This window comes from Convolutriloba macropyga, chromosome 9, assembly GCF_964194025.1.
Source record: "Convolutriloba macropyga chromosome 9, txConMacr16.3, whole genome shotgun sequence".
In the NCBI taxonomy this organism is placed as follows: Eukaryota; Metazoa; Xenacoelomorpha; order Acoela; family Convolutidae; genus Convolutriloba; species Convolutriloba macropyga.
The window spans coordinates 6,196,602-6,221,259 of NC_134476.1; the positions used below are offsets into that span (position 1 = coordinate 6,196,602).

Sequence of the window (24,658 nt, forward strand, 5' to 3'; positions counted from 1 at the left end):
GGATGGGCCTTTTAATGATATCACTCACAACGCTCGGCGATGAATATATCGATCGTTTAAATTTGTCTGAACAAAAAAAAACCCACTTGAGTGTATATTTCCTCCCCCTTCAAGAGGGGTCTGAACAAGCATGATAGCTATTTCTTCGCAGACAATTGTTTTCCCAATTGTTTTCCAGACGGTAGCGAAAGTCAGTCAGCTTTAACCGCATTTCCACAACTTCCTGCCAACGCCTTATTGATCAGTTTTTTTAACAAATGTCTCGAAGAACAACATTAAACGTTTTCGAACAATCGTACTCACAACGCCTTTTTTGTCTTTCCTAAATTTTACACTCATAGCTAACCAAGATATTTTAAAACACTTATGTTTCAATTTTTTAACTTCTATCATTTTTTTCAGAACATTGAAACTTTATTCCTAAAATGACGTGGTCTCCATAGACATCAGACATTCTTTTGTTGACAAGACGAATATACATGAACTTTAGCTAAACAAAAGGCGTCTCAAAAATTTTCCATTATTGAGAAAAAGAATGCCGTCATCGAAAGTAAATTTAATGTACGTTATAAACACCTGTAAGATCTCAATTTTTTTGACGAAAGTTTAAATATTTTAGTGTCACCTAATTAAACTACAATTTTACAAATCTTGACATGCGTCGGAAAAATCAATTTTTTAATGGATTTTTGTCTGAGAATTGTCATTTTTATGCTCATACCAACATTTAAATAATAATTTTTGCATCGCAGAATAAGATTTTTTCGACGGTAGCAAAACCTAACCATAACAACCATGTTTTCGCGTTTGCCTTTTATCAGATCATTGTTTTTTTTGAAAGTCTGTTGTTTTGCTAGATTGCTCCAAATAATTAAAACATATATACAAAAGTCAGCATATGTTCATGAAGTACTTTTTGCCGCAATAATGTGAACCAAATTGATAAATTGAACTCGCATCTGCTACATCTTATCTGTAATTGTTAACTCACATATTGAACTGAAAATCCGAGAAAAAGAACAAGTAAAAGGTTATATTTTGTGGTCAAATATTTTGTAAATTATCAAGACTTCTCACAAACTTGACAGACATTTTTTAATCAGATCGTGCTACAACGCAAAAAAATAACTGGAACTGAAACTGAACCTGAAAATGAGATCAATTTTGGTAAAATCACTAACAAACTCCTCGGTTGAAAATGAAGAGAGCAAACTTTCAGTCGCCGACAGAATTTCTATGCGCGTATTTACAAATCTCACTTTATTTTATGACTACGTTGTTCCAGAAGATGGCCTGGAAAAAGCGCTGGAAAAAAATCGTGGAAAGGTATCCTGAAGTGGCCGGAAGGTAAAGTTGATCACAGAATCAAATAGAAAATGAACCTGAAGTTTACGATAGCGAAAAATGCTTCCATAAAGTCATGCGATAGCAAATCTCAATTAATCGGTTTTAGAGGAATACAGTCTCAAAAGCCTTGGAGAAAATTTTTAACTGAAATTATTATTCAATTTTCTGGCATATTGGAAGAATTTAAAAAAAAGCAGAAATTTTGTGGAAAAACTATTTTTTGGACGCGTATCTTCAATTGTTCATTTGTTTTTCGTAGTATCTGATAAAGCTTGAAAACAAACGAACCAATTTTGGTTAACTCTCCAACGGAGACTTTTTTGAATTGTTCGACTGAAACCTGAAAAATCTTTTATAATGAAACTTTTCAAGCTTTTCATTTTTTTGGCAAATGTTTTGCGCTCAGAATTTTTTAACCTACAGTTTGCATAAAATTAACCAAATTTTCAAATGTTCTTAATAGAGTCTAGTGTTTCCTAGGTTCTAAAGTTTACCAAGTTTTCAATAGACGTTTTCAATCTCGTTTCTCATATTAAAGAACTCGTTTCTCAATTTTCCGGGTTTCGCCATTCATTGTATCCCTTTGTTATTAGCTCACGGTAAGTAGAAAACGTTACCTGGAGCCAATTGAAGAAAGGGCCCGGAGGTTGGTGGCAGAGTAAATCAGCGCTGAATCATTATAGAGACATTCAGTTTTTTAGGATGGCCAGTACTCTGTTCATGTCCCAATTTACACGGGCCACTCTTGATTTTTGAGTAAACTTACTGCACAAAAAATAATATCCTCAGCTCAACTCCCGCCAACAAGGTTTGATTTATATGCGATTCGAACTTCCGTTTGGGTACTTATAACATTTATTTTGCGTAGCAAGTCGTAACCACTAAGCTAAATGGGCTTTGTGGTAATTGCTTACAAACTAGCTTAAATATAAATAGTGTGTATACTACTATGGTAATTACCAGTTATAAGATAGAAAAGTATGACATTACTCTGCTCAGACTTAATTTTGGGGTATGAATAATTTTCAGACTGTACAGGATAAATTTAGCCTGAGCCAACTCTATGATCTCAATATAATCATCGTGAAAAAGAACTGCACATAAAGAAACCTAAATTATTTCGGAGATGCAATGTTTCAGAACTGAATTAAGTTTTTACACTTGTTATGTGCTGGTTCAGCGCTGGAATGCTCTGAGACTCAAGTCCGGGCGTTCCGACTTGTGAAGATCACCTTGAGGTACTTTCTGTTAGTATTTAAGTGCTTCTTTAATGATTTTGGCCAATTCTAAAATATTTTTAATCAATTGGTTCAAACACATTTACAACTGCAACAACGGTGAATATCCCAGTTTTGAACTAAATTTGAATCTGTCGAAAACCTGATTAATGAAATATTTTCGTAGAAGATAATCTGAGATTTTGGTTTATTTCTTATAATATTCTTGTAAAATTTGTTAAAAAGCGGTTTTAATAACAGAAATGTTACGAATAAGAGTTTTGAAGAAATGAAAACCAGAGAACCATTATGAGAAGCGCTTTTACGAATTTGCTATGAAAAAGGTGTCTTTAAGTGGCAAATGTTAAAAAAGATGCACTGCATCTTTCTAGATATAAATTAGTCACTCAAATCGTGTTTATTCGCCACAAAAAAACATGATTTTCTTCATTGTTTTTTCAAGGATGAACGTAATAGAAATTTCTACGACTTCGGAGGATTTAATGAGCCAAAAACTTAACTGCCACTATTATTTCAGTAAATATTTGTGACCCAATTGTGAACAATAATGTCGTTATTTGAAAACGGCAAATATTTCTAAAATTGATCACCAATAGGCTTTTGGAAAAGTTTTGAAAAGAGAGAGAAGAGTCAGATTTTTTTTTGCTGTTTTGCAAACTCGCCCAAAAACAGGTATCGTGAACAATTGTGCCGGATGTATCGAAACTTGAACCAAATTCGCACTAATTTCGATATTGTCACAACATTGCACAAATGCGTATAACCATAATCTTAAACCATGGCGGAGAAAAAGGTACTAAAATTGAGGAAATTTGCGAACGGCTGTCTCAAAAATGTGATAATCTGAAAATTGTTACAATTAAGCACTTGAGTCAATTTCTAGATTTATCAACAAATTTGAACCAAAAGACGCCAAATCGTCTTCCAAAATTGGGCAAACTGCTTTTCCACGGATGATTTACCTTTTCTGTACGTCAATTTTTTCTGTTTTCTTTTAAAAACTTGTTAATGAGCTGGCTAGTTTAATTCATCATAATATTTTTAGGTTTTCTGCCAATCACAAATCAATAAAACTAACCAATGACGGAGCCGCACTCAACTTCATGGAAACTTCCAACATATCTCTTCGAGAACTTCAGTCAAACGACTTCAAATACTCTTTCTGCTGGGATCAATTCTTGAGGGATAATAGACAAGTTTCACACATTCCTTTTGTTTTGACAGTTCAAAAATTGGCGGAAAATTCAGGAATGGTTGTTCAATTCGACATTGATCACATGATGGCCGACCTGCAATCGTGTTTTTTGATAATTGCTGATTTCTATTCACAAGTAAAGAGCGGATGTTATTACTTTGAAAAGGTGAGCACAACCAAAAATAGGGCTGAAATGTGACAAAAGAACTGAATTAATTTTTGTGGTAGAATTATTCATGTAGTTGTTCCACTACGTGGAAAGAACAATGTCGTTCTGCCACTCATAGTATTAACAATCTTAGAGAGAGGTGCGCTCTTGGAGGGGGGGGGGCTAATGCGTATAAAGCCCCCTGCTTGATCTTAGTAGTATGAAATAGGGGCATAGAGAGAGAGGGGGGGGGGGTTATCATTCGATCCTTAAACGTGTGAGGGTAGGGGGTTATCATAGACGGGAGGGTATTAAGAGTTTACGTCACGTTAAACCCAAACATATGCCAGACAAAGCCATAAAACTGGAACTATTAAACAGAATTCAATTCAACACGGAAAATAATACATAGAAAGCTAGGCAAAACCAAGGAAATAAACTGTTCAAATTTAAGCACCGAAACCGGACAAAATTAAACACTAAAACTGAACACACAACTTTACAACGACTTTTTTTCTAATTAATACAAAAACTGAAGATTAAGGGATTTTTGCCGGAAAATTACTAACAAAAAGCGGCTGGAAATTGTTTAAATTATTTATCTTCGCTTTAATTTTTTTGCGGTGGCTCTTCAAAATCACTACTACTGGCTTCTTCGGCCTCAATGTTTATGAATGGGTTACTGGCACTAGAACTCTCGTCCGAACTGGCATCAAAATCGATCAAATCGACACTTTCGATATCCGATTCTGTTACTGCCTGGGCTGCAGCAAATCCTGGGTCGGGTGGCTGCCAAGAGCTAGGTGCAGAACTTTGAGCAGCCGTTGAGGATGTTTGTCACGAAATCATTAGACAACGAAATCATTATCCCATTCTGGATCGGAACTCAAACACAGATTTGAATCGAAACTGTTAAGATCCCATTCAATATCTGCGTTATCCCAGTCAATATCATCAATTCCACAGTCGAGAGCTTCATAGTGTCCGAATGGGAGAGTATGAATGCCGTCTGCTTTTATAAAACGTTTGTTGTCAAACGCTGACAGACAGATTTTATTCGAGGAGACGGTCTGTAGAATATGATTGTCCGAAGTTATTCGTGTGTTTTCGGACCTGAAGACGTTGCCAGTGTTCAATGTTTCAAGGAAGTCTTCATGACGCAAGCGACGTTGGGTAGCCCGCGTGACACCCTTGGCGGAGAGCTTCCTACAACCTGAAATAAGAGGTTTGATGTTTACCATAACAAACACAGCTAAGTAACTACAACGGTACTATTTGAAAGGAACAAGTAGGAGTTCTTACTTTTGGACAGAATTGAGTACAGCTTGGGTTTCAGGCAAACGAAGTCTGTGACGAAGTCACCGGCGAACTCGTCCCTGAACTTCAACACTTTTCGTTTGTTCTGATTGTTGAATAAGAAATGGCTGGTTGGATAGTTCGAAAAGTCAAAACAATCCAGCACTGCTTGAGGTTTTTTGGAGAGCTCTTGATAGAAATCTGCACACTTGACGGAATACAGCAAGCTGTCTGTATCGCTATAAAGTAGACGGCACTCAAAGTTGGGCCGCATCACTTTGAAGTGAAAATGGTACATCTGATATTTCGCCAAGTCCAAAATTGAAGCGCCTACTATTGTTAGTGTATTCCAGTAGATTTTTTTAGGACGAGTCGATAGTGCAGCTAAGTTTTCTCCAAAGATAATATAGCGCTCAAATTCGAATTTTGATATGGTTGAAAGTGTAGACTCGGCATCACGACTAATAACTAACTTGTTTCGGCGACGTTTCGACTCACAATTTTTCCCATACACAGCATTATTCATTAATTTATAAAAGTTTTCTTCAAATTTGTTCGATGCCAGCTGACGTTTTTGACTATTTAATGAAATGCAGGGAGCAAGCCATTGTTCTTGTCTAAATTGTAGCACTCTATATAATTTCTTCACTATCAGGCCAAGATCCACATAGAGTTTTCGAAGTTTGTAATGAACAACGTATTTTTCCTTGTCGAATAAAGTCTGCAACAGTTTCTTCACTTTAGAGGTAGGTAGATTATGTTGCTCTTTCAACTCTATCTGATAGTCACTCAACCATGCGTCTTCGACAAAATCTTTCGTGGGAGCTAAAGGGAAATCACGGTGGTCATCATGCAGGTGGGTTGGGTAGGACAAGTCCGTTTCAACAAAGTACCCCACTTGAGCATCATCGGGCGTGTTAAAAATTTCGCTCAGGGGATATCTGACCTCAAAATGTAATCTGCTATTGGTAATTTGTCTAGCTGCATAAAACCTCCGTAGAGGTTGTTCGCATCCACACAAAAACCAAAAACTGATTCCTTGGATGCGTCATAGTTATCCAGATAGCAATTGTTTGCAACAAATCGTCTCTCCTCGTACACTGGAGTAACTCCTCCTCTAACAGCTGGCTCTATGAGATCGAGATGCTCAAGCTCGGTCAAAATTTCAACTTCAGCTTTACAAATTCTCAATGACGCCTCTTTGGCCATGTTTGGTAAAGTATAAAAGTGCATACAATCCAACTTGTATGTTTTGAAACTCAACTCTCGATGAAACTCGCAGACGCATGCCAACAATGCACAGTCCAATTTCAGATACCCATCGTGATAGTCTTGAAGAGTACTACAGTGCAAAATCTCCCACACTTTTTGTGCATGTTCCAATTCTGTTTCATTAATTGAAACTGTGCCACCTTCGAGAGTGTTACGCCAATTTTCGAGGGGTGGTAAAGTTGTGTCTAAAAATTTGCTTCTATCACTTACATACGAGCACGGATAATGACTTTTTTGTTTCAACAGCTTTAAATCTGAATCAGAAATTCCCGGGAGCATCGAATTGAGAACACCAAACTGATCGGTGGTTAAAATTTCGGTCAATTTTTCCAACGAGCTGTTCATCATTTTATACGAATCAATAAATCGCAAATATTCGTAGATTTTTTTCGTTTTTCCTTCATCCGTCGTGATAGTTTCAGTCAAAACGCCAAATGTCATGGAGATGTATTTTTCGTCTGTTGCTGGAATGACTTGAACGGTAGTCGTTGGTTCGCATTCGTTAAGTGCCAAACAAATATGATGTAAATCATAGTTCTGAATATTGTGCCCGACAACTGGAATGAAGTTAACGTAGCGACGAGCTCGGTTGCATTTTTCATGAGCCAAACCAAGGAATTTACCGCTAAAGTGACAGTGGTCTAAATCGATAGTACTCTCTGGGTCATCTTCGACATCGAAATCGTTCTCACAAATCCAGCACTGTTCTGCTTGACTATTGTTTAGCAGATTTCTGTTGCCTCTATAAAAAGGATGTTTGTTCTTTTGTTTGTGGATATCTCGAGCTAGGTCATGTAGCATTCTAGCAAAGTTTTTCATGCAGTCTTCCGAACTGTCTACATGATGAAAAACTGGTGTTGTTGATTGATGATCAATGACTGTTAATGCAAAGCCGCAAGGCTCATGTCTTTCGATGGCTCTTGTATTTGCTGTGTTGCTGGGACCGGCACAACTCGCAACTGGTCGTAGGAAAGATTCGAAATCGAAGTATATCACTAGAGGTACAAACCAAGTACCCGAAAGTTTTGAAAATTTGTACGTACTTTGATCAGGAGAGGGCATTTGAATAACAACTGGTGCATTCATGGAGCATGTCTGTAAATGTAGGTTGTAGCATTCGAGTCCATCTCTACACAACCAAAAACAGTTACGACAGAGTCGATAGCAGAATCGAAACATAATGTTACGCACATAGCAGACAACTTTCACCAGGTCTGTTATAAGTACGTAGTGATACCGGTCACACTCATATAGGAGAAGAAGGTCCATCCCAAAAGAAGACTCATAGTTAGAAACTCGGAGGGGGTATAGCTGACATTTCTCGTAACCGAAGACATTCACCTGAACATTGTTCAACGACTCAAACTCCTTCATATCGTCGAAACCCATGGGCATTTCAAAGTCACCCAAAGGTTGTTCAAGATTGCTGTACGTGTCTGGTGAAGTTCTTTCAGTATTAGAATTTCTACCGTAACGTTCGAGGCTGATATTGTTATACAAATGATAAGCTGCAATGTAGCAGTATTTGAAACAGTTTTGGTCGTTGTGATTCCTTATATTAAGAAGACCGCGACAATTGGCGATTTTCACAGGCAGAGGCAAGTATGAAGAGCCATTTACGGGTCTGTAGCGTGCAAACTTTACGTCCAATTTGATAACTTTTTCCAAGATCCAGGCACTTCCTGATGACGCAAACGTTGCCAATACTGTTAACATTTTATCCACCATAGTCCAGTACGTTTCGTCTGACATTCCATCATTGAGCACTGGTGTCATGAGTGAGTTTGTGTAAATTTCAATACGCTCGTCGTCAGTAGAGCCATCCGCTTCACCTCATGAGGTTTGAGCAATTGAACTTTTGCGCGAAATTGAATTTTGTCAGGTCCGTTGGATAACTTTTCACGCACCCAGTTTCCGATTCGAGTTTTTTCTGCTAACATGAATCTAGCAAGGTCTGTATTCACTTCAGCGTCATTGTTGTGAACAACTTCGAATGTTTGAAGTCTTCCACCGAAAGCTGACTCCGTTGGTGCATCTCTCGGTACGAATTCGTCACCGAATACGGGAAGCCCAAGAAGAGAACTCATGTGCTGAGCAAACAAATGAACGTTGTTGAAGCCTAAGTAACAAGTTCGACAACAGTTGGTGAATTTGCCATGGCATGTTCGCATGTGCTGCTCAAGCAGAGACAATTTTCGGGCATTGAAAGTGCATAGAGAGCATTGAAATACAGGTAAACCAAGCTCGTCAGGATGAGCGCTGTTTTCATGCCTGGAGCGATTGTATTTGTAGCAGAGCAATGTCGGCATTGGTGAACCATTTTTCTTGAAAATTTTGTTGAATTTCGAAGAAAATTAAATAAACCCGAATAAGAAACGAAAGAACAGTAAATAAAGATTTGAACATAAACTCTTAAATTGAAATGAATTTTGGGCGCCAAGTTCAAATATTTGAAATAGTCGAATTTGATTGGCTATTTTTGGCGTGCGTTCCAATTCGAAACTTAGCACAAATTCAAAGTTGATTTTTGGCCTAGGTGATTCTGCTAATGATTTTTTTTTCAGGAATCAGCAAGGTTAATTGCCCCCCTAATTTAAGCAAAAAATATCGAAGTAGCTATGAGAAAAAAAATGGAAAAAAACAATTTTTTATAATTTTTGGTTAATCGGTTATCAACTTTGATCTCTTAGTTCATTATGAAAAAATTTTTGCTTTGCTTCTCAAAAATTGTTCAACTATCATCCATAAACAGTCACTTGACAGTTCAGAATGAAAAATCGAAAATCGTATATCCAGTTTTTGAGAAAAGTAAAAAAAAATCTGACAATTTTACAATTTTGAAAAAAATTTTATGAAAAATTGAAGATAACTTTAGAATTTAAAGAGTATGAAGAAAAGTTGTTTTCAGGAACTAACAGCAAGGTTTATTGCACCCCTAATTTAAACAAAAAATATCGAAGTAGCTATGAGAAAAAAAATGGAAAAAACAACTTTTTATTATTTTTAGTTAATCGGTTGTCAGCTTTGATCTCTTAGTACATTATGAAAAATTTTTGCTTTGCTTCTCAAAAATTGTCCAACTATCATCGATAAACAGTTACTTGACAGTTCAGAATGAAAAATCGAAAATCGTATATCCAGTTTTTGAGAAAAGTCGAAAAAAATCTGACAATTTTAAAATTTCGAAAAAAAAATTTTATGAAAAGTGAAGATAACTTTAAAATTTGAAGAGTATGAAGAAAAGTTTTTTTCAGGAACTAGCAGCAAAGTTAATTGCACCCCTAATGTAAACAAAAAATATCGAATTAACTATGAGAAAAAAATGGAAAAAACAACTTTTTATAATTTTTAGTTAATCGGTTATCAGCTTTGGTCTCTTAGGACATTATGAAAAAATTTTTGCTTTGCTTCTCAAAAATTGTCCAACTATCATCGATAAACAGTTACTTGGCAGTTCAGAATGAAAAATCGAAAATCGTATATCCAGTTTTTGAGAAAAGTAAAAAAAAATCTGACAATTTTAAAATTTTGAAAAAAAATTTAAGAAAAATTTAAGATAACTTTAAAATTTAAAGAGTATGGAGAAAAGTTTTTTTCAGGAACCAGCAGCAAGGTTAATTTCACCCCTAATGTAAACAAAAAATTTCGAATTAACTATGAGAAAAAAATGGAAAAAACAACTTTTTATAATTTTAGTTAATCGGTTATCAGCTTTGATCTCTTAGTTCATTATGAAAAAATTTTTGCTTTGCTTCTCAAAAATTGTCGAACTATCATCCATAAACAGTTACTTGACAGTTCAGAATGAAAAATCGAAAATCGTATATCCAGTTTTTGAGAAAAGTCAAAAAAAATCTGACAATTTTACAATTCTGAAAAAAATTTTATGAAAAGTTGAAGATAACTTTAAAATTTAAAGAGTATGAAGAAAAGTTTTTTTCAGGAACTAGCAGCAAGGTTAATTGCACCCCTAATGTAACCAAAAAATATAGAATGAACTATGAGAAAAAATTGGAAAAACAAATTTTTGATAAGTTATTAGTTGATCGGTTATCAGCTTTGATCTCTTAGTACATTATTAAAACTTTTTCTTTGCTTCTCAATTACTGTCATACTATTTAAAATATACACGATCGAGCTTGGTATGATTGTATGGGTTTCCTTTACCCAAAAAAATCATGCAAAATTATTCAATTGAACATGATCGAACAAGTTTTTATTACAAATTAAAATGTTTTTATTACAAATTACAAATTAAAAACTTTTCTAGCAATCGAAAAAATCCATCAAGGACTGCTCTGGCCTTCGCATCTAGGGGGCTGCACCAACTTGAGGCGTCTCAGAGCTCTGTGGCGTTTCGAATTGATTTTCGCTGGTTTGTCGTGGTGTTTGAAAATTTGTGACCGACAAAATGTTGCAATCAAATGCCTGCTCTCCGTTGCTCACTGAAAAATGTCGTTGAAAACTGAGCCCTGCGAAAAGAGAAGGACTCGGTGTTGGAGTAATTGAGGGACTGGCGTCAGGTGCAGGCGTTACTGGTGCACTCAAGGGAGTGTTACTGTCTGGAGATTCGGGTGTTGACTTGAGTCCCCACATATCAGCCAGGTCATCGCATGCCTGATAAACTCCAAGCTGATTTTCGCACAGAGGAATGCACTCGCAATCATAACGATAAAATATTCGCCTGACTTCGTCCGTCAACGTGTCCACGTCGTGATTTTCGAGAGCAGGTGTGGTTTTGGGTGGCAAAAATCCACCAGAGGTAATAATGCTGCTTTCAGAAGGTTCTGTTTTGTTCGGTAAAGCCGCAATTGCATTGATGAAAAGTTTTGGAATTAGGCGGTGTTGGTAAACTGTCCAAATTTCTCCTTCTTTTTTCTGTTGAATCAGAACCACAATATTTTTGTATAAAGTCTGATAAACCAGTGTTCTTTCACGAGAAATTGTGGATTCAGAAAGAATTTTGACAGACATAGTTTGGTAACAATCCACAGAAATTTCACTACAACTGTTTAGCGAGAGCAACAAAATGAAATGAGAAAAAACCAGTTTCTTACACCCTTTCGTATTTTGTGGTATTTACTATGTTTCATTCCGCGTGTAGGCTACCAAGGTAATAAAATTCTTATCTAAGGTCACATTACCCTAGGTTTTCGTATTTTGTGGTGTTTACTATGTTTCATTCCTCATTTAGTCTGCCAAGGTAATAAAATTCTTATCTAAGGTCACATTAAACGTGTTCACACAGACATACGTAATAAATTAATGGTCACGTTGGGTAGTTATGTATTCCTAATTAATGGGAATTGATATGCATAATGGTTGCTTTACATTGGTAGATACAAACCTTATCTCAGGTCACATTTGCTAAACACCTGCTAAATTCTTGTTTAATTGAGTACATGAAGTGTAATAAAACTCTTATCTAGCTCACATTTGCTTAACACATTGAGTTGAATTCCGGTGCATTGTGTTCGCTTTTGCATTACTACATACAAACTTTTCATGCGGTTGTGTACACTGTTTTGTGTTTAATAAACATACTCAAGTACGCCCTAGGCGTACTTGAGTCTGTACTCCCCAGTCATTTGGATTCTATTGCGTAAATGACGACATTGTGATTTAATCCCAACTTGCCGCCACCATTAAGCTGAATAGTTTGAATTTTGAATGTGATAAAAGAAAGTTGCTCACTATGCCTTTTACTTCTACCAAAGATACAGAGTACGGAGATTGCTATTTCGACGTTTCCGAAACTGATAAGCGTTTGATTAGGGCAACGCTGAAAACTTACGAAAAGACAGGAACATATGTATTTCTAAAATTGTTAAAAAAAGCAGCAGAAGAATACGAGTTTGAACAGAGAATTTCGTTGACTCTGCAAGAATTTGGGAGCTTGGTCTATACGGCAGACAAGATACTTGAATCAGAAGAAAAGTCAGCAAAAGACTGTTCAACAAAACCGCAACCAAATAAAAGGCCTAAACTCGAGAGCAAGGATGGTGGAAGCAATGTTTGAACGTTCTCCAAGTTATTTCAAACAATTTCAGAAACAATTTAGATTTAAAATTCTTGATCAAAAGCCAACAGACATTACGAGTTTGATAAATTATGCAGTTTGTCCTCACTTTGAGTCGGAGTTTTGCCAAATAGCAACTAACCATTTTCACCTTTTGATCGATAGTTCAACTGATATTGGCTCTACAAAGCAAAACAAATCTTTTGCTGTCCCCTGTCTTTTCACAACTTTCAAACACCTATTTTCAAATTCTTCAAAACTGGAAACGAATGGAGAAGTATTTACAAAGTTGAAGTTAGCCGTTGACTTCAATGACAAAACAGGAGAAAAAATTGACCCAGCAACGGTTCAAAAACGTCTTCCAATTTCAAACACAGCAAAAATGTTGACGACTACAAAAGCGATGGCGACAAAAACTACAGGAATTGCACAGAATACAATCCACAATACCATCTCAGCAGGAACGGGCCATGAGCAAACTCAAACTGACCAAATTTGTACAGAAACTTGAAAACGATTTGAAAACATTTTAAGTGGTCATCATTCTGGTGCTTTTTGTAAAGTTATGGACATATTTGTGAGTGGTTATGGAAAATTAGATATTGATTCTGAGTTACTCTTTGTTCGTCTTGTATTTGAAGAAAAAGTTAAAATTTGAAAAAAAAAATTTTATTCAACAGATATTATAACATCATATGAAGTGCAAAGCGAAGCAATTGAACATAAATAATTTTTACAATTTGTCTTTCACTAAATATAACATGCGCAATATAAAAACAAAAAAGTCCACACAGTTCTGAGTTTTGACTCTGAATTGGTTGATGTTCGAGAAATTGACATATTTGTGCATTAGTGTCAGAGAGTCGGTGATATAAGTCTCTATAGGCAATAATCGATTGTCCCAAGGGGTCCGCAAAAATGATTTTATTGTTTCGATTACATAGAAGAAGCCAGTGTGTACCAGGGTTGTTCGAGGCTGAAGCATTTACAATGAGAGAACTATTTTTGTGGAGTTTTTGTGGAGTTTTTGTGGAAAGTTGTTGGCAGCGAATACACCACAAATTTTTTTATTTCAGTTTTCTACATTTTTGAATGAGGTCATTGATATCATCTTCATCCATTAGTTGGTTAAAATGTGATTTTTTGAAACCCGGCGCGCAGAATCCTTAAAAATGTTGCTAGCTTTTTTGCCAATAATGAATATTTCAATATTGTTGGGCAATGCAGCTGAAAATTTCAGCTCGATCGAAATTGAACAATTTGTTAGCTCGGGGTGAATAAAATCGTGAGAAGCTTGTTGAGTACTAGTCAAGTCAAAAACCATAATAAAATGGTTTGGGTAGTCTGTCAAACTTATGCCATGACCATTGTCAATATAGGCTAAGTCTGATATTGTATTGAAGTAAAGACGCTTATCATCATTTGTTGATATTGGACTATCTGCGACTGGCATTCCATTTCGATAGATATAAATCTGTTCCAGATCAAATTTTCGGAAATGAAATGGATTTTGTCTATTGTTATCGAGAAAAGCTTCGTTTGTGTTCAGACATAAAGCTAGTCTTCGGATTGGTTCCCTGGCAAATATGTCTTCTTGATTTCAACTGTGTAGACCAGTAGAGGCCAAAAATGTTTTTTTTAACGGATTTCAAGGTACGGATAGGAAGCCGGGCTGGTAAGCAATGTTTTTTCAATAGCCGACACAACGTCATCGTTCAAAGTCATCTTGCGCACATACAAATTTGCTTCGACAATTTTCACTTTATAATGCTTAGCGGCATCATCTGACATAATAACAAAGTCATCAATTGATCTTCGAAAAGCAATTCGAAGAGTTACACCACTCATTAGATGCCTGTCACATGTGAAAAAATCGACTGCAACCTTTCCGTAAAACGTGCATTCATTTGATTGTCTGACTAAAGCTTTTCTTCTATTAACTTCAGTAGTTGATAAGGCTCCCGGATTTTCCTCGTACGAGTAGCCTTGACAAGCTAACCAAGTGTTTTTTGCGTCTTTGTTGTGTGAAAACTCAGTCTCAATAAAACTTTTGTGAGCATAATTTCCATTTGCATTCGATAATTTTAATCCGTTGGCTGACACTGTGCAGTCAGAGAACAGTGAATGCAACACATTATTGCAAAAGTAGGGAGCGTCAGTTTTAGTAACATCTGCAGCAGCTGTACCGTCATATTTTAAATTTGCTTCGGACGACTGACCAATTTTACATTTGACCTCCAGGAATATTTTTTGTAAATCAATAAAACTATTTCTATCGCCAGCAACTTCAAATTCCAACATTGGACCATTGGGGCTATACACCGGGCCCAGTTTTTGACAAAAACTTCCATCAAATGTTACTAAGAGGGATGGTTTCTCAAACAGATCGAGGGAACTGTGAGTTGCCTCAGTTGGTAATAAATTAGCGATCATCTTTCACCTTTGCAAAAAAATCTGATCGACTTCTTTTTGGAGCTCTTGACTTGGAAATGAATGAGGTTTTACGCTTTTTTGTTAAATTATTTGAAAGGCTTCCAATTTGTTTCCTTGGTCGTTGTTCTCGCGCTCGCCCTCCTGTTTGTTTTTTGATGGTGTTTGAGACTGTGTTTTTCAAGGCTTGTTTTGGTGATTTTTTCTTTGAGACTACATCTACAAGTTCGGGAACACCCTGTTTTAAAAGCTCTCTCCCGATACGTTTTTTTTTAGTCGGTAAAATAAACCCTCGAGCCAATGGTAAAGCAACGCGTCCAATTCCCGCAGCTAAAGCACCAAATCCACTTCCCCTTTGTCTATAGTGTCCGGGGAAATGCGGTAATGATATTATCTGATTGGCATAATAGGAATCCATGCTAGTCAGAAAACTTGAAATTGTAACTTGAACTTCAGTTGTAAAGTTAAAATGACTTTACCTGTTCCCGAAAAAGGAACCAATTGTCCTGTCTCAGTGCGTAGCTCAATTGAAATTGATTGTATAGTGTTTGATAAGAGTTTTTTATAGTCTAGATTTGAAAAAACAATTCGATGTGTTGGTTCAAGCTCGCGAACGCTACCGTTTTTCAGACGTTGTTTCGAATCAATGACACGCAATAACGGAGCTTTTGCGTCACCCACATACTGATACTCAATAATGTTTTTGTAAGTGAAAATTATGTGCTTTCCCGCGCATAGATCAGCAGGAAATTCTCCAAAGTATGCTTTCGTCTCATCACTCTTCATTAGTTATTTGATGTAGCTGTACCCATTTTGTAACCAATGTGTACACCGCGTCCATCTGGAATTCCCGTAAAGCCCACAATGCTAGATATTTCCTCACTAGGAAAAGTGATTCCTTCATATTTACCAAAAATTATTTCGTATTTTCCAGTACTCTTGATTTCTCGAAACGAAAAATTGGGTAATCCAACTGTTTGCTTGATAGTACCAAGAAGTTGATTAACATTGTCAAAGTTGCCAGTCATGAAGGACAGTTTTTCTCCATTGTAAGGTCGAGATATGACATTAGCATCAGACGAAAGTTTTTGCGAGTCTTCGTATCCCTTAAGGCTGTATGCTATTAAATCTCCATTCACGACGTGCTCAATTTTTGTCGGAAAAATTAATTCACTAAGAGCCACCCTACAGTCACCAGAAAGTTGAATTTCATCATTGAAAATATTTTGAAAAGAAGCCAGAGTGTTTGACCCAAAAATTTGCATAGAAGCTGATGAAATAACATGCACAGTGAACTCATCGTCAAAACTATTTCTACTCATTTTCCTCTACACGAGCAATTCTGATTGATAAAATTTTCCTTCTATTTGTTCTTTGTTTGCATCAATTAGGGAGTATGATGGCGGAAATAATGTCGAAATATCTATTATCTCAAAAACTTCGTCAGTAAACGATTGTTCGTAGCCCTTTCTGAAAGCTTTGTCTTTTTTGACAATTCTGACAAAATCTCCAACAAAGAAGCGAGGTTTTTGAGAAACAGTTGTTTCAGCGCTCAAGGACACAAGCCGCGGTACGTTTTTTTGTTACTTTGTTTGGTGCAAGCATAGTTATCCGGTTAACACGTGAATTTTTGTTTTCACAAAGTCGTCTAATTTGTCAATGTAGGAATAAGTCTAATTTTCTTCAAGGTACCTATGTATGAGATTTTTCAGTGATCGAATACTCCGTTCGGCAAGAACAGACTTTTTTTCACTAAAAGTGCTATACAAATGAATTGCTCGTGAGTTGCACAGTCTTTTGAAAGCTCCGAGAAATTCTGTTCCATCATCAACCCATACTTTCTCGGGTTGTTTATGTTTGATCATTTTTTTGAATGCATCAGCTGCTTTTGTTGCATATTTTGTCTTCATTGGCTCTACTCTAAGGTACCGTGACAGACAATAAACTGCTACCAAAAGGTACTTAACATCGCGATTGTACTTTGCAAGGTTGTCAACATATGCTAAATCCAATGACCAAATTTCATTGATATCTTTTACAATCACTTTAAGTCTGGGAAATTGCATTCGAATCGAGTGGTATTTTGTGAAGGACGGCTTGGTATCTAAATAAGAGTTGACTTTTGCTAATGACAGTTTGCTGTGTTCTTGTAATCGTTTTGAGCTTCCAAACGATGCAGGACCTCTTGAGTACAGTTGTTCTAAAGTTTTTTTTTTCTCAGAAGACGAAACGAGACCACTTTTTCTGATTGGTATTTTTTTTGCTTTGTCGTTTTGTTTTTTTCTCTTTTTCTGCTGTGGTTCGTTTTGAAGTACCGCGCTCTGTTTGCGGACTTTGTAGCGGTGGGAAAATTTCTTGTTCGCTCTCATAACTTTCCAATATTTGCTTGGCGTAAGTGTTTGAGACAAGATCAGGCTCAAGTCGAAGAACTAACAAGATTCTTGAATATGCCTCTTGATCAATTTTTTTGGTCGGTTGTTGCAAATTATACAAAAAAAGATGAAACTTGTACATCCGTGGGTTTATTGTCAATGTAATTTAGTTGGCTCTCTTCCCCAATAGTGATTTGGTTTGATTGGAGAATGAAATCAAGTACTATTTCTGCACGTTTGATTTTGTGATCTTCTTTTAATTTAACGTTTTTCATTATCGACTCAAATGATTCAACTGTTGGTTTCTTTGTGACAATTGGATCCATTTCACTGTCATCAATAGAAGCCTCCATTTTTTCCTCATCTTCAAATTTGGTTGGATCTGTTTGGACCACTCTATCTGCTTCATCTACATCTCGTTCAATATTTGTTGGATCTGTTTGGATCACTTTATCTGTTTTTCCTACGTCCTCCCTTAGCTTATTTCGTTGCATAAGTGATAACTGAATAGCTTTGTTTTTATATTGTGGGTTTTCAAAAATTTCGCTCTTTTGGGGTTGCTTTGTTATAAACATTCGTTTTGGAATTAAAATGAACTCTTCTGTATGCATTATGATTCCAACAAGTACAAATAACACGAAAGACCAACTGTTTTTAACAGTTCTGATTCTCTGCCAAGAATTCTTTTCTTTTCCTTCAAAGCTGTTTGTTTGGATAAGATTTTTCGAAATGATTTTTTGTGAGCTTCGATTAGTTTTTTTATTAATCGCAACATTGCCATTGACTACATTAAGAAAACACTCGCAAAGAAATTGAACAAAGTTTTTAGAAGCTGCCTTGATCAGTTTTTTTAGGTCGATATCCGATACTTGTAGCCTTTGCCGCAGCATACATAGTTCTCTCTGTTTCATTTGTTAGATTTGTTATTACAGCTTTCGCAGGCGGTAAGTAGAAAATTGATGGTCCTGGTGGTACAATGTTTGAGCAGTATCTTAAAACGTCCGACGTTTTTGGGTCTAAATCAATTTTTAAATGACCAAAAGGCTGTTTGGTAGATAGCTCGTAACTTTCTTTAAGAAATTGTGTGTTGTTGAGCTGTCGACCAATTAAACCAATTTGTTGGACATCACGTGGTGATTTGAACAAAATGATGTGTGTTGTATTCAAGTGGATTGTTCTCGACCACTTGCTTTGTTGAAATAAATTGTGCTTAACGTAAATAACACTTACATTTTTGTGACGGCTTGCAGTCGCAAGTTTTGAAAACTCTTTATCGTTAAAAATTTCTTCACATGAATCATCAAAAACAAGAAGACAGTCTTCTAACTCTGAGACAACTTCGAAGCTTGTAAATTTTTTAAACTGCATATTCAATTTTCTCTCTAGGGACTCAAACGTTAGTTGTTCATGCTGATAGAAATAAAAAATTGATTGAAATTTAGGTGAAAAAGTGTTATGTAGTAACATTTTGAAAATCATTTCAGTTTTTCCACAGCAAGATGGACCAGACACTGCCATAAAGAGTCGATCGCTTGTTGAAATAATTTTATTCATAGCTTTGGGTTTGGAAGTGCGTAGCCAACTGTGCAAGAGAGGAGCGAAAACCAAAATGTTGACTCCTCGCAATCCAATTGAAAAAACTCCAACTTGATAAGAGATACTGCAATAAGAAAAACTATAATGAAAATTTGAGTAAAATAAACAACTTCTGATCGTGGTACTCTTGAATTGCAAAATCGCCAAGATCTCCTTCCTGTTGATTTTCATCAAAAACTAAATCGGTTATGCCACCCCCTGAATCTATTTGATCCTCAAGTGGACTCATTCAAAACAAGGTTTTCGAAAATAATGAATTAACAAAGCATAGGTTAGGTAACTTTGTTAGTCAACAATAAAAAAATCATAATTTGTATATTTAGAGTTTGCATCTGCTTTTTTATATGTCACTGTGTAACTGGCTTTCACACCACAATCTTTCTCGTGGTAAACAATCGAGTCCACTTTTCCCTCTCGGACAGCTTGCTTAATATCATCCGGAAGACTCTCATCGTTCAGAGGCACTTGCACTGGAACTGACCGCTTGGGCATAGGTAAAGGGGTTAGATTCATTCTTTGCATTTTCTCTTTCATAGACATGATAGAGTTGAAAATATTCTAAAAGCGAAAGATATTTTTTGAAGGATTCTATTTCGTCTCCAGTGCAAACAACTTGCTGTTTTCTCAATACAGTTTGTCCCCGACTGTCAATTTTTTCCTCCTTGACTAAGGTAACACTCAATTGATTTTCAGCCGTTAAGCAACTGTAAACGATCAAATTTGGAGACAAATTCACTTGGAGTACAGACGGTGCTGTCTTTTCCAATCGACGGTTGTTCATGGATCAGCCAGTAGTAAAACAACTGGGCCTTCTTCCTCGCACAATGTTTGCTTTTCTGTCGTTTTGGGCAAGTCGTTGAATGCAAATCACAAATTGGTGTCTCCCGATAGAAACTCAAATGTTCAATTTTTGGACATAGCAGGCTCTCTAGGTTAGTTACCTCTTTCTGTAGCAATTTTTTGCAACGTATCAGTTTTTTCCGTTCCTTTCGAATAGAATTTTGACAATGGGAAGCGAAGAACTATGCTCTGACAAATCGGTTGAAGATAACAGTACGGGTAGTCACCGCTCTCCCATGCTAAACCATGAAGAAACTTTGAGACCCAACGATATGATTTCTGTTCACCCAATGAGAGTGTGCTGAAGGAGGCTGGAGGCAGAAAAGACACAGTATCGGTGTAGTTTTCCGTGAAAACGGCAAGCTCTTTTATGATAATACCAGACTTTTTATGTCGAAAGCCCTCAAAATCTAGAACAACCGCACGAGATTTCAACATTCCAATAAAGTGAATAATTTGTTTTTGACAGTTTTCACATATAGACAGAAAGCAAGTCCTGTCACGTGACCAAGATACTCGTTTGTTACTGGACAGGGTAGGACATACGAATAACCTGGTCCCTTCTCACTGTATTCAAAGACAAATCCAGAAACATCTTGAAGAATTGCATGTAGTCTTAAAATTTTGTAAGATTTGAAATATTTGTCAAGCGAGGAGTTTTCAATACCAATCAAACCACCATAAGGCCTCAATTTCAATGCAATGTCCAAATCGATGTCTGGATCTAGGTAAAGACAAGTTGCTAAAAAATATAAAAATCTTTCACCATATTCTGAATATTTTTTTTTACTTGCTGGTAAGTCTCGTGAATGCTTTGCAAATCAAGCGTTGCTATCGTTGTCATTGTGAAAAATGACTTCCAGAGAGTCACCTAATCCCCTTAATCATTTCCTGTCTGGGATAACTACCCTCACATGTTTAAGGATTCAATGATAACCCCCTACCCTCACATGTTTAGGGATCGAATGATAACCCCCCCCCTCTCTCTATGCCCCTATTTCATACTACTGATCTTGTTCCTTCTTCTAAATTTTAATTTCTAAATCCAAGAAAGTGTTTGCGCCTCCGCTGCTGATTACGTTCAAGGCGGAGAGCGCTTGAATTTTGTGAAAGTGGTTTCCACAAAGCAATGAAAAGCCTTAAAATGAAAAATAAATGTGAAAAGTAATTACATTCAACTGTAGGCGCATTTCACAAAATTTCAATCCATTCAAGATTTATTGTTTTAAGATTACTAAAATGGGGGATTATATTGCAATAATCTGCCGCAGAATTCTTTGGGGAATGCGCTTCCGCAAAAAGTACATTGTCGCGTAATGTATATTCCACTTTTCAACTTCGAGTTTAAAAGTTAAAAACATTGACTGGAATTTCGATATAGAGCACCGCCTTTTGGTCCGCGAAATTTTGGCGAAGAATTTGGTACTGGTAGGTGCTCATAATGCTTAAAGCTCGTTTAAAACTATGTCTTATTTTCATAGTTAAAAGAAAATGCGTTGAATACGCATCTCCACTTCTGTTGATTCCGATACAAATAAAAGAGGGAAAATAAAATAATACGGATCGTTGATCAAACGAAACGGCATCCAGTTGCGTTTATAATGAGAAAACCCCGAAACTAATCCGAATAACTTCTGGGTTCCAAATTGAATTCACTGAGAATAAGATGTCTTGAATAGATCTGAATCCGTTAAGACGGTATTAGTTAAGCATAATTAAGCATAACTTTTTTATCTTAGAAATTCCCATACTATCGGATATTCGGACATCGAAAAGGTTGCGTCATTTCTTAGAAGGGTTAAAAAATGCATTCTTTTCAACATAAGAATGATGCACTCACACTATTAGGTACAAATTCCAAGTGTACTTTACTTCATTTAACAGCTATTTATAATCTATGGTACCTGAAAATTGTACCTGAGTTCAACTTTTATAACTAATTACGCCTCATTACGCTTTTAGTTTTCTGACATCAAATAGAGGATTTTTGTAGTATTTATGCAATTTTTTTTTAACGCCATCTTCATCAATTTTGTTCTATCTTTCGAGCACTTCTCAAAGAAGCCGTCTGTTTTCGTAATTGCTGCATCAAAATCGACAACCAACGGGTGATATTTGGGTAATTCCAGCTGCTATTCCTCTTTTTTTAGGAAAAAAGCGGACAATCTTTGACAACCGCAGAACTATGTCTTTAAAAATTAGGCATTGAAAAAAGTTCAAAATTTTTCAAAACATTCAACTAACTTAAATAGTTTAGCTTGAATTGGCATCTAAGGAGCATTTTCAGTCCGTCTGATTGTAATTTACTTCAACACATTAGTGATTGAATTCAAGAAATCTTTTTCTAATAATTGCCTTATAAGTAGAGAATATATTTTGCCAAAACGACAAAAGAAATACACAATTTTGGTCAAAAACTTTTGCTTTTGTTTTACAAACTGATTTTTTGTCCAGCATTTCATGACAGAACTCGATTTTTAAAAACAATTTGGCTGCCAAATATAGCGTAATTGAGGAAACAGTAAAGCGCCTCTCTTATGGGTTTATGTAATTTTTTAGGAGATAAATTACTTTATTTTTCTCTTTGTTTTTGTAAAAAAAGATTCCTTTCAGTTTTTTGCCTTCAAAAATGTTTTTTTTTCAGGTTGCGTTTTTCTTGCATATTTTGCGCCTGATCTTGGTTTTACCTTAAGTTCTTATTGTATTTTGGCCATAAAAATTCGAAAATAAAAACATTTTTTTTCTGTTTAAGTTGGGAAAACGAGAACAAAACATCTCGTAAATTTTCACATCTCGTTTCATGCTTTCACGCCAATCATTCAAAAAAATATCAAAAACAACTAAAAAATTATTCTTTACCTAGCGTTTTGGTACCATAGTGTCTATACTTTGTGGTTGAGTGGCTATGCAACGCCCCTCAAGGTGTAGTACAGAAACAGATAGTGTATAAATTTAGCGAGTATTTTTCTATTTACCTTGTAATTTTGTACAATTTATAAAGTTATGCTGGTCTGGCCGATGGTGGCCAAAGTATGTTTGATCTGGCCAATACCAATTTTTGGGTATGGTCGGTCTGGAGCCCCACTGTCCGCAACCCAATTTAGTCTGGCCAGTACCTGTCTTGGGTTGCGGACCTCATCAGGGGTATTAGACCTTCAAGTGCCATATCAACATTACTCTACTCGAATTTTTATTTCCTCTCATACATTAAAATCGAACTTTGATCGCATTTTTTCACTTTTAGGTTATCCAGCAAAATAGGTGTGACTATTTTATCCCTTCTGGCAATCCACCCAAATTTGACCATCCAGAATTTATATCGTTTGATAAAGTTCCACTTCTCAACTTGTCAGATTTAAAACCTACCAAAGCTACCGCAGCGGTGATTTCCAAATCGGACTTGGATCAACTAAAAAAGGATGTTTTCAAAACAGCTTCTCCTGGACAGGTTGAAGAATTAGAGAAATTGGGAATTATTCCATCGAGTAACGATTGTTTAGTTGCTTTGATGTACATGGCGTTTATCGAGACCCGACCAGATGACGAAACGGAACCCGAAGTTGGGCATCCCTTATCGCTGGTTGTAAACCTTAGACAGCGAAGGGTTCCGCCAGTACCTGAAACGTTCTTCGGTAATATGTTGACATTGTCCACGACTAATTTGAAAAAGAAACTTCCCGGATTGACAAAAAGTTTTAATCATAGAACTTTCATATTATGGACCATTGACTTCATAAATCAAAAAAGTTTTAAGAGATTGGTAAGACTATAACTTTCCCATAAATGAAAGTTCTATGACTAAAACTTTTCCATAAATGGAAGTTTCATGACTACAACTTCTTCATAATATGGAAGTTCTATGGATACTACTTCTCCATAACAACAGAAAGGAGGCATTTAAAGAGTCTTGGTTTTTTCGTGAGTCCTCATGAGCTTCTTAAACTACAAGGGAAAACAGTTTTGACTGTTTTTCTTGCAGAATAAGCAAAAATGGAGGCTCTTTTTTTCCAAGACATGAAATATAGCTAAAATCTAAAATCCCGGATAAGCCAGGAACATTATAGCACATCATAGAAGAAAGAAACAACGCACAATTAAAATACAGCACATGGGAGAAGGTGCCTGTAAGGGCACAAAGGGATGGACATTTAACAAAAAATCGGTTTTTTTTTAAAAAAAAAAAAATTTAGCCCCCAAAACTTAAACGAAGACGCCAAACAAAAAAAGCCGGTGCCTTACAATCCTTATGGATAGAAGGCACTGCCAAAACAGTATGGGTAACATTGAACAACTAATTGACCCAGAAGGTCCCATTATATTTTTTAAATAAAATTGACTTTTTGAGAAACTCTTGACGAAATTGCAGAACTTGAACTTATACATCAATTATAGGAAATTTTCTTATTCCATAGCCAACGTTAGCCTAACACACGATTGTCATGTCAATTTGAGCAACCAAAGCCCAGTAGTAAAGAAATGAGAGCAATTTTTACATAAAAAACGGACGAAAAATCTGCGTTTCCGAACTACACGCTTTTTTATGTATCAAATTTTAAGCTTTGACCCAGAAGAAAAATCTCTGGGTGTTTTACCATCCTTATAGATAGGAGGCATCGCCAAAATAGTATGGGTAGTATTGAACAACTAATTGACCCAGAAAGTCCCATTATATTTTTTAAATAAAATTGACTTTTTGAGAAACTCTTGACGAAATTGCAGAACTTGAACTTATACATCAATTATGGAAAATTTTCTTATTCCATAGCCAACGTTAGCCTAACACACGATTGTCATGTCAATTTGAGCAACCAAAGCCCAGTAGTAAAGAAATGAGAGCAATTTTTACATAAAAAACGGACGAAAAATCTGCGTTTCCGAACTACACGCTTTTTTATGTATCAAGTT

The 24,658-nt window shown here is 36.1% G+C and overlaps 1 protein-coding gene across 1 annotated transcript; it reads left to right on the top strand.

Annotated features, from left to right (window-relative positions):
- Window positions 1-994: 994 nt before the first annotated feature.
- Window positions 995-23,525, top strand: LOC142345951 (uncharacterized). Its single transcript, XM_075398418.1, has 3 exons — window positions 995-1,347; window positions 3,631-3,946; window positions 22,998-23,525. The coding sequence occupies exons 1-3, from the start codon at window positions 1,199-1,201 to the stop codon at window positions 23,523-23,525; spliced, it is 993 nt and encodes a 330-aa protein (XP_075254533.1). The 5' UTR covers window positions 995-1,198.
- The last annotated feature ends 1,133 nt before the right edge of the window (window positions 23,526-24,658 follow it).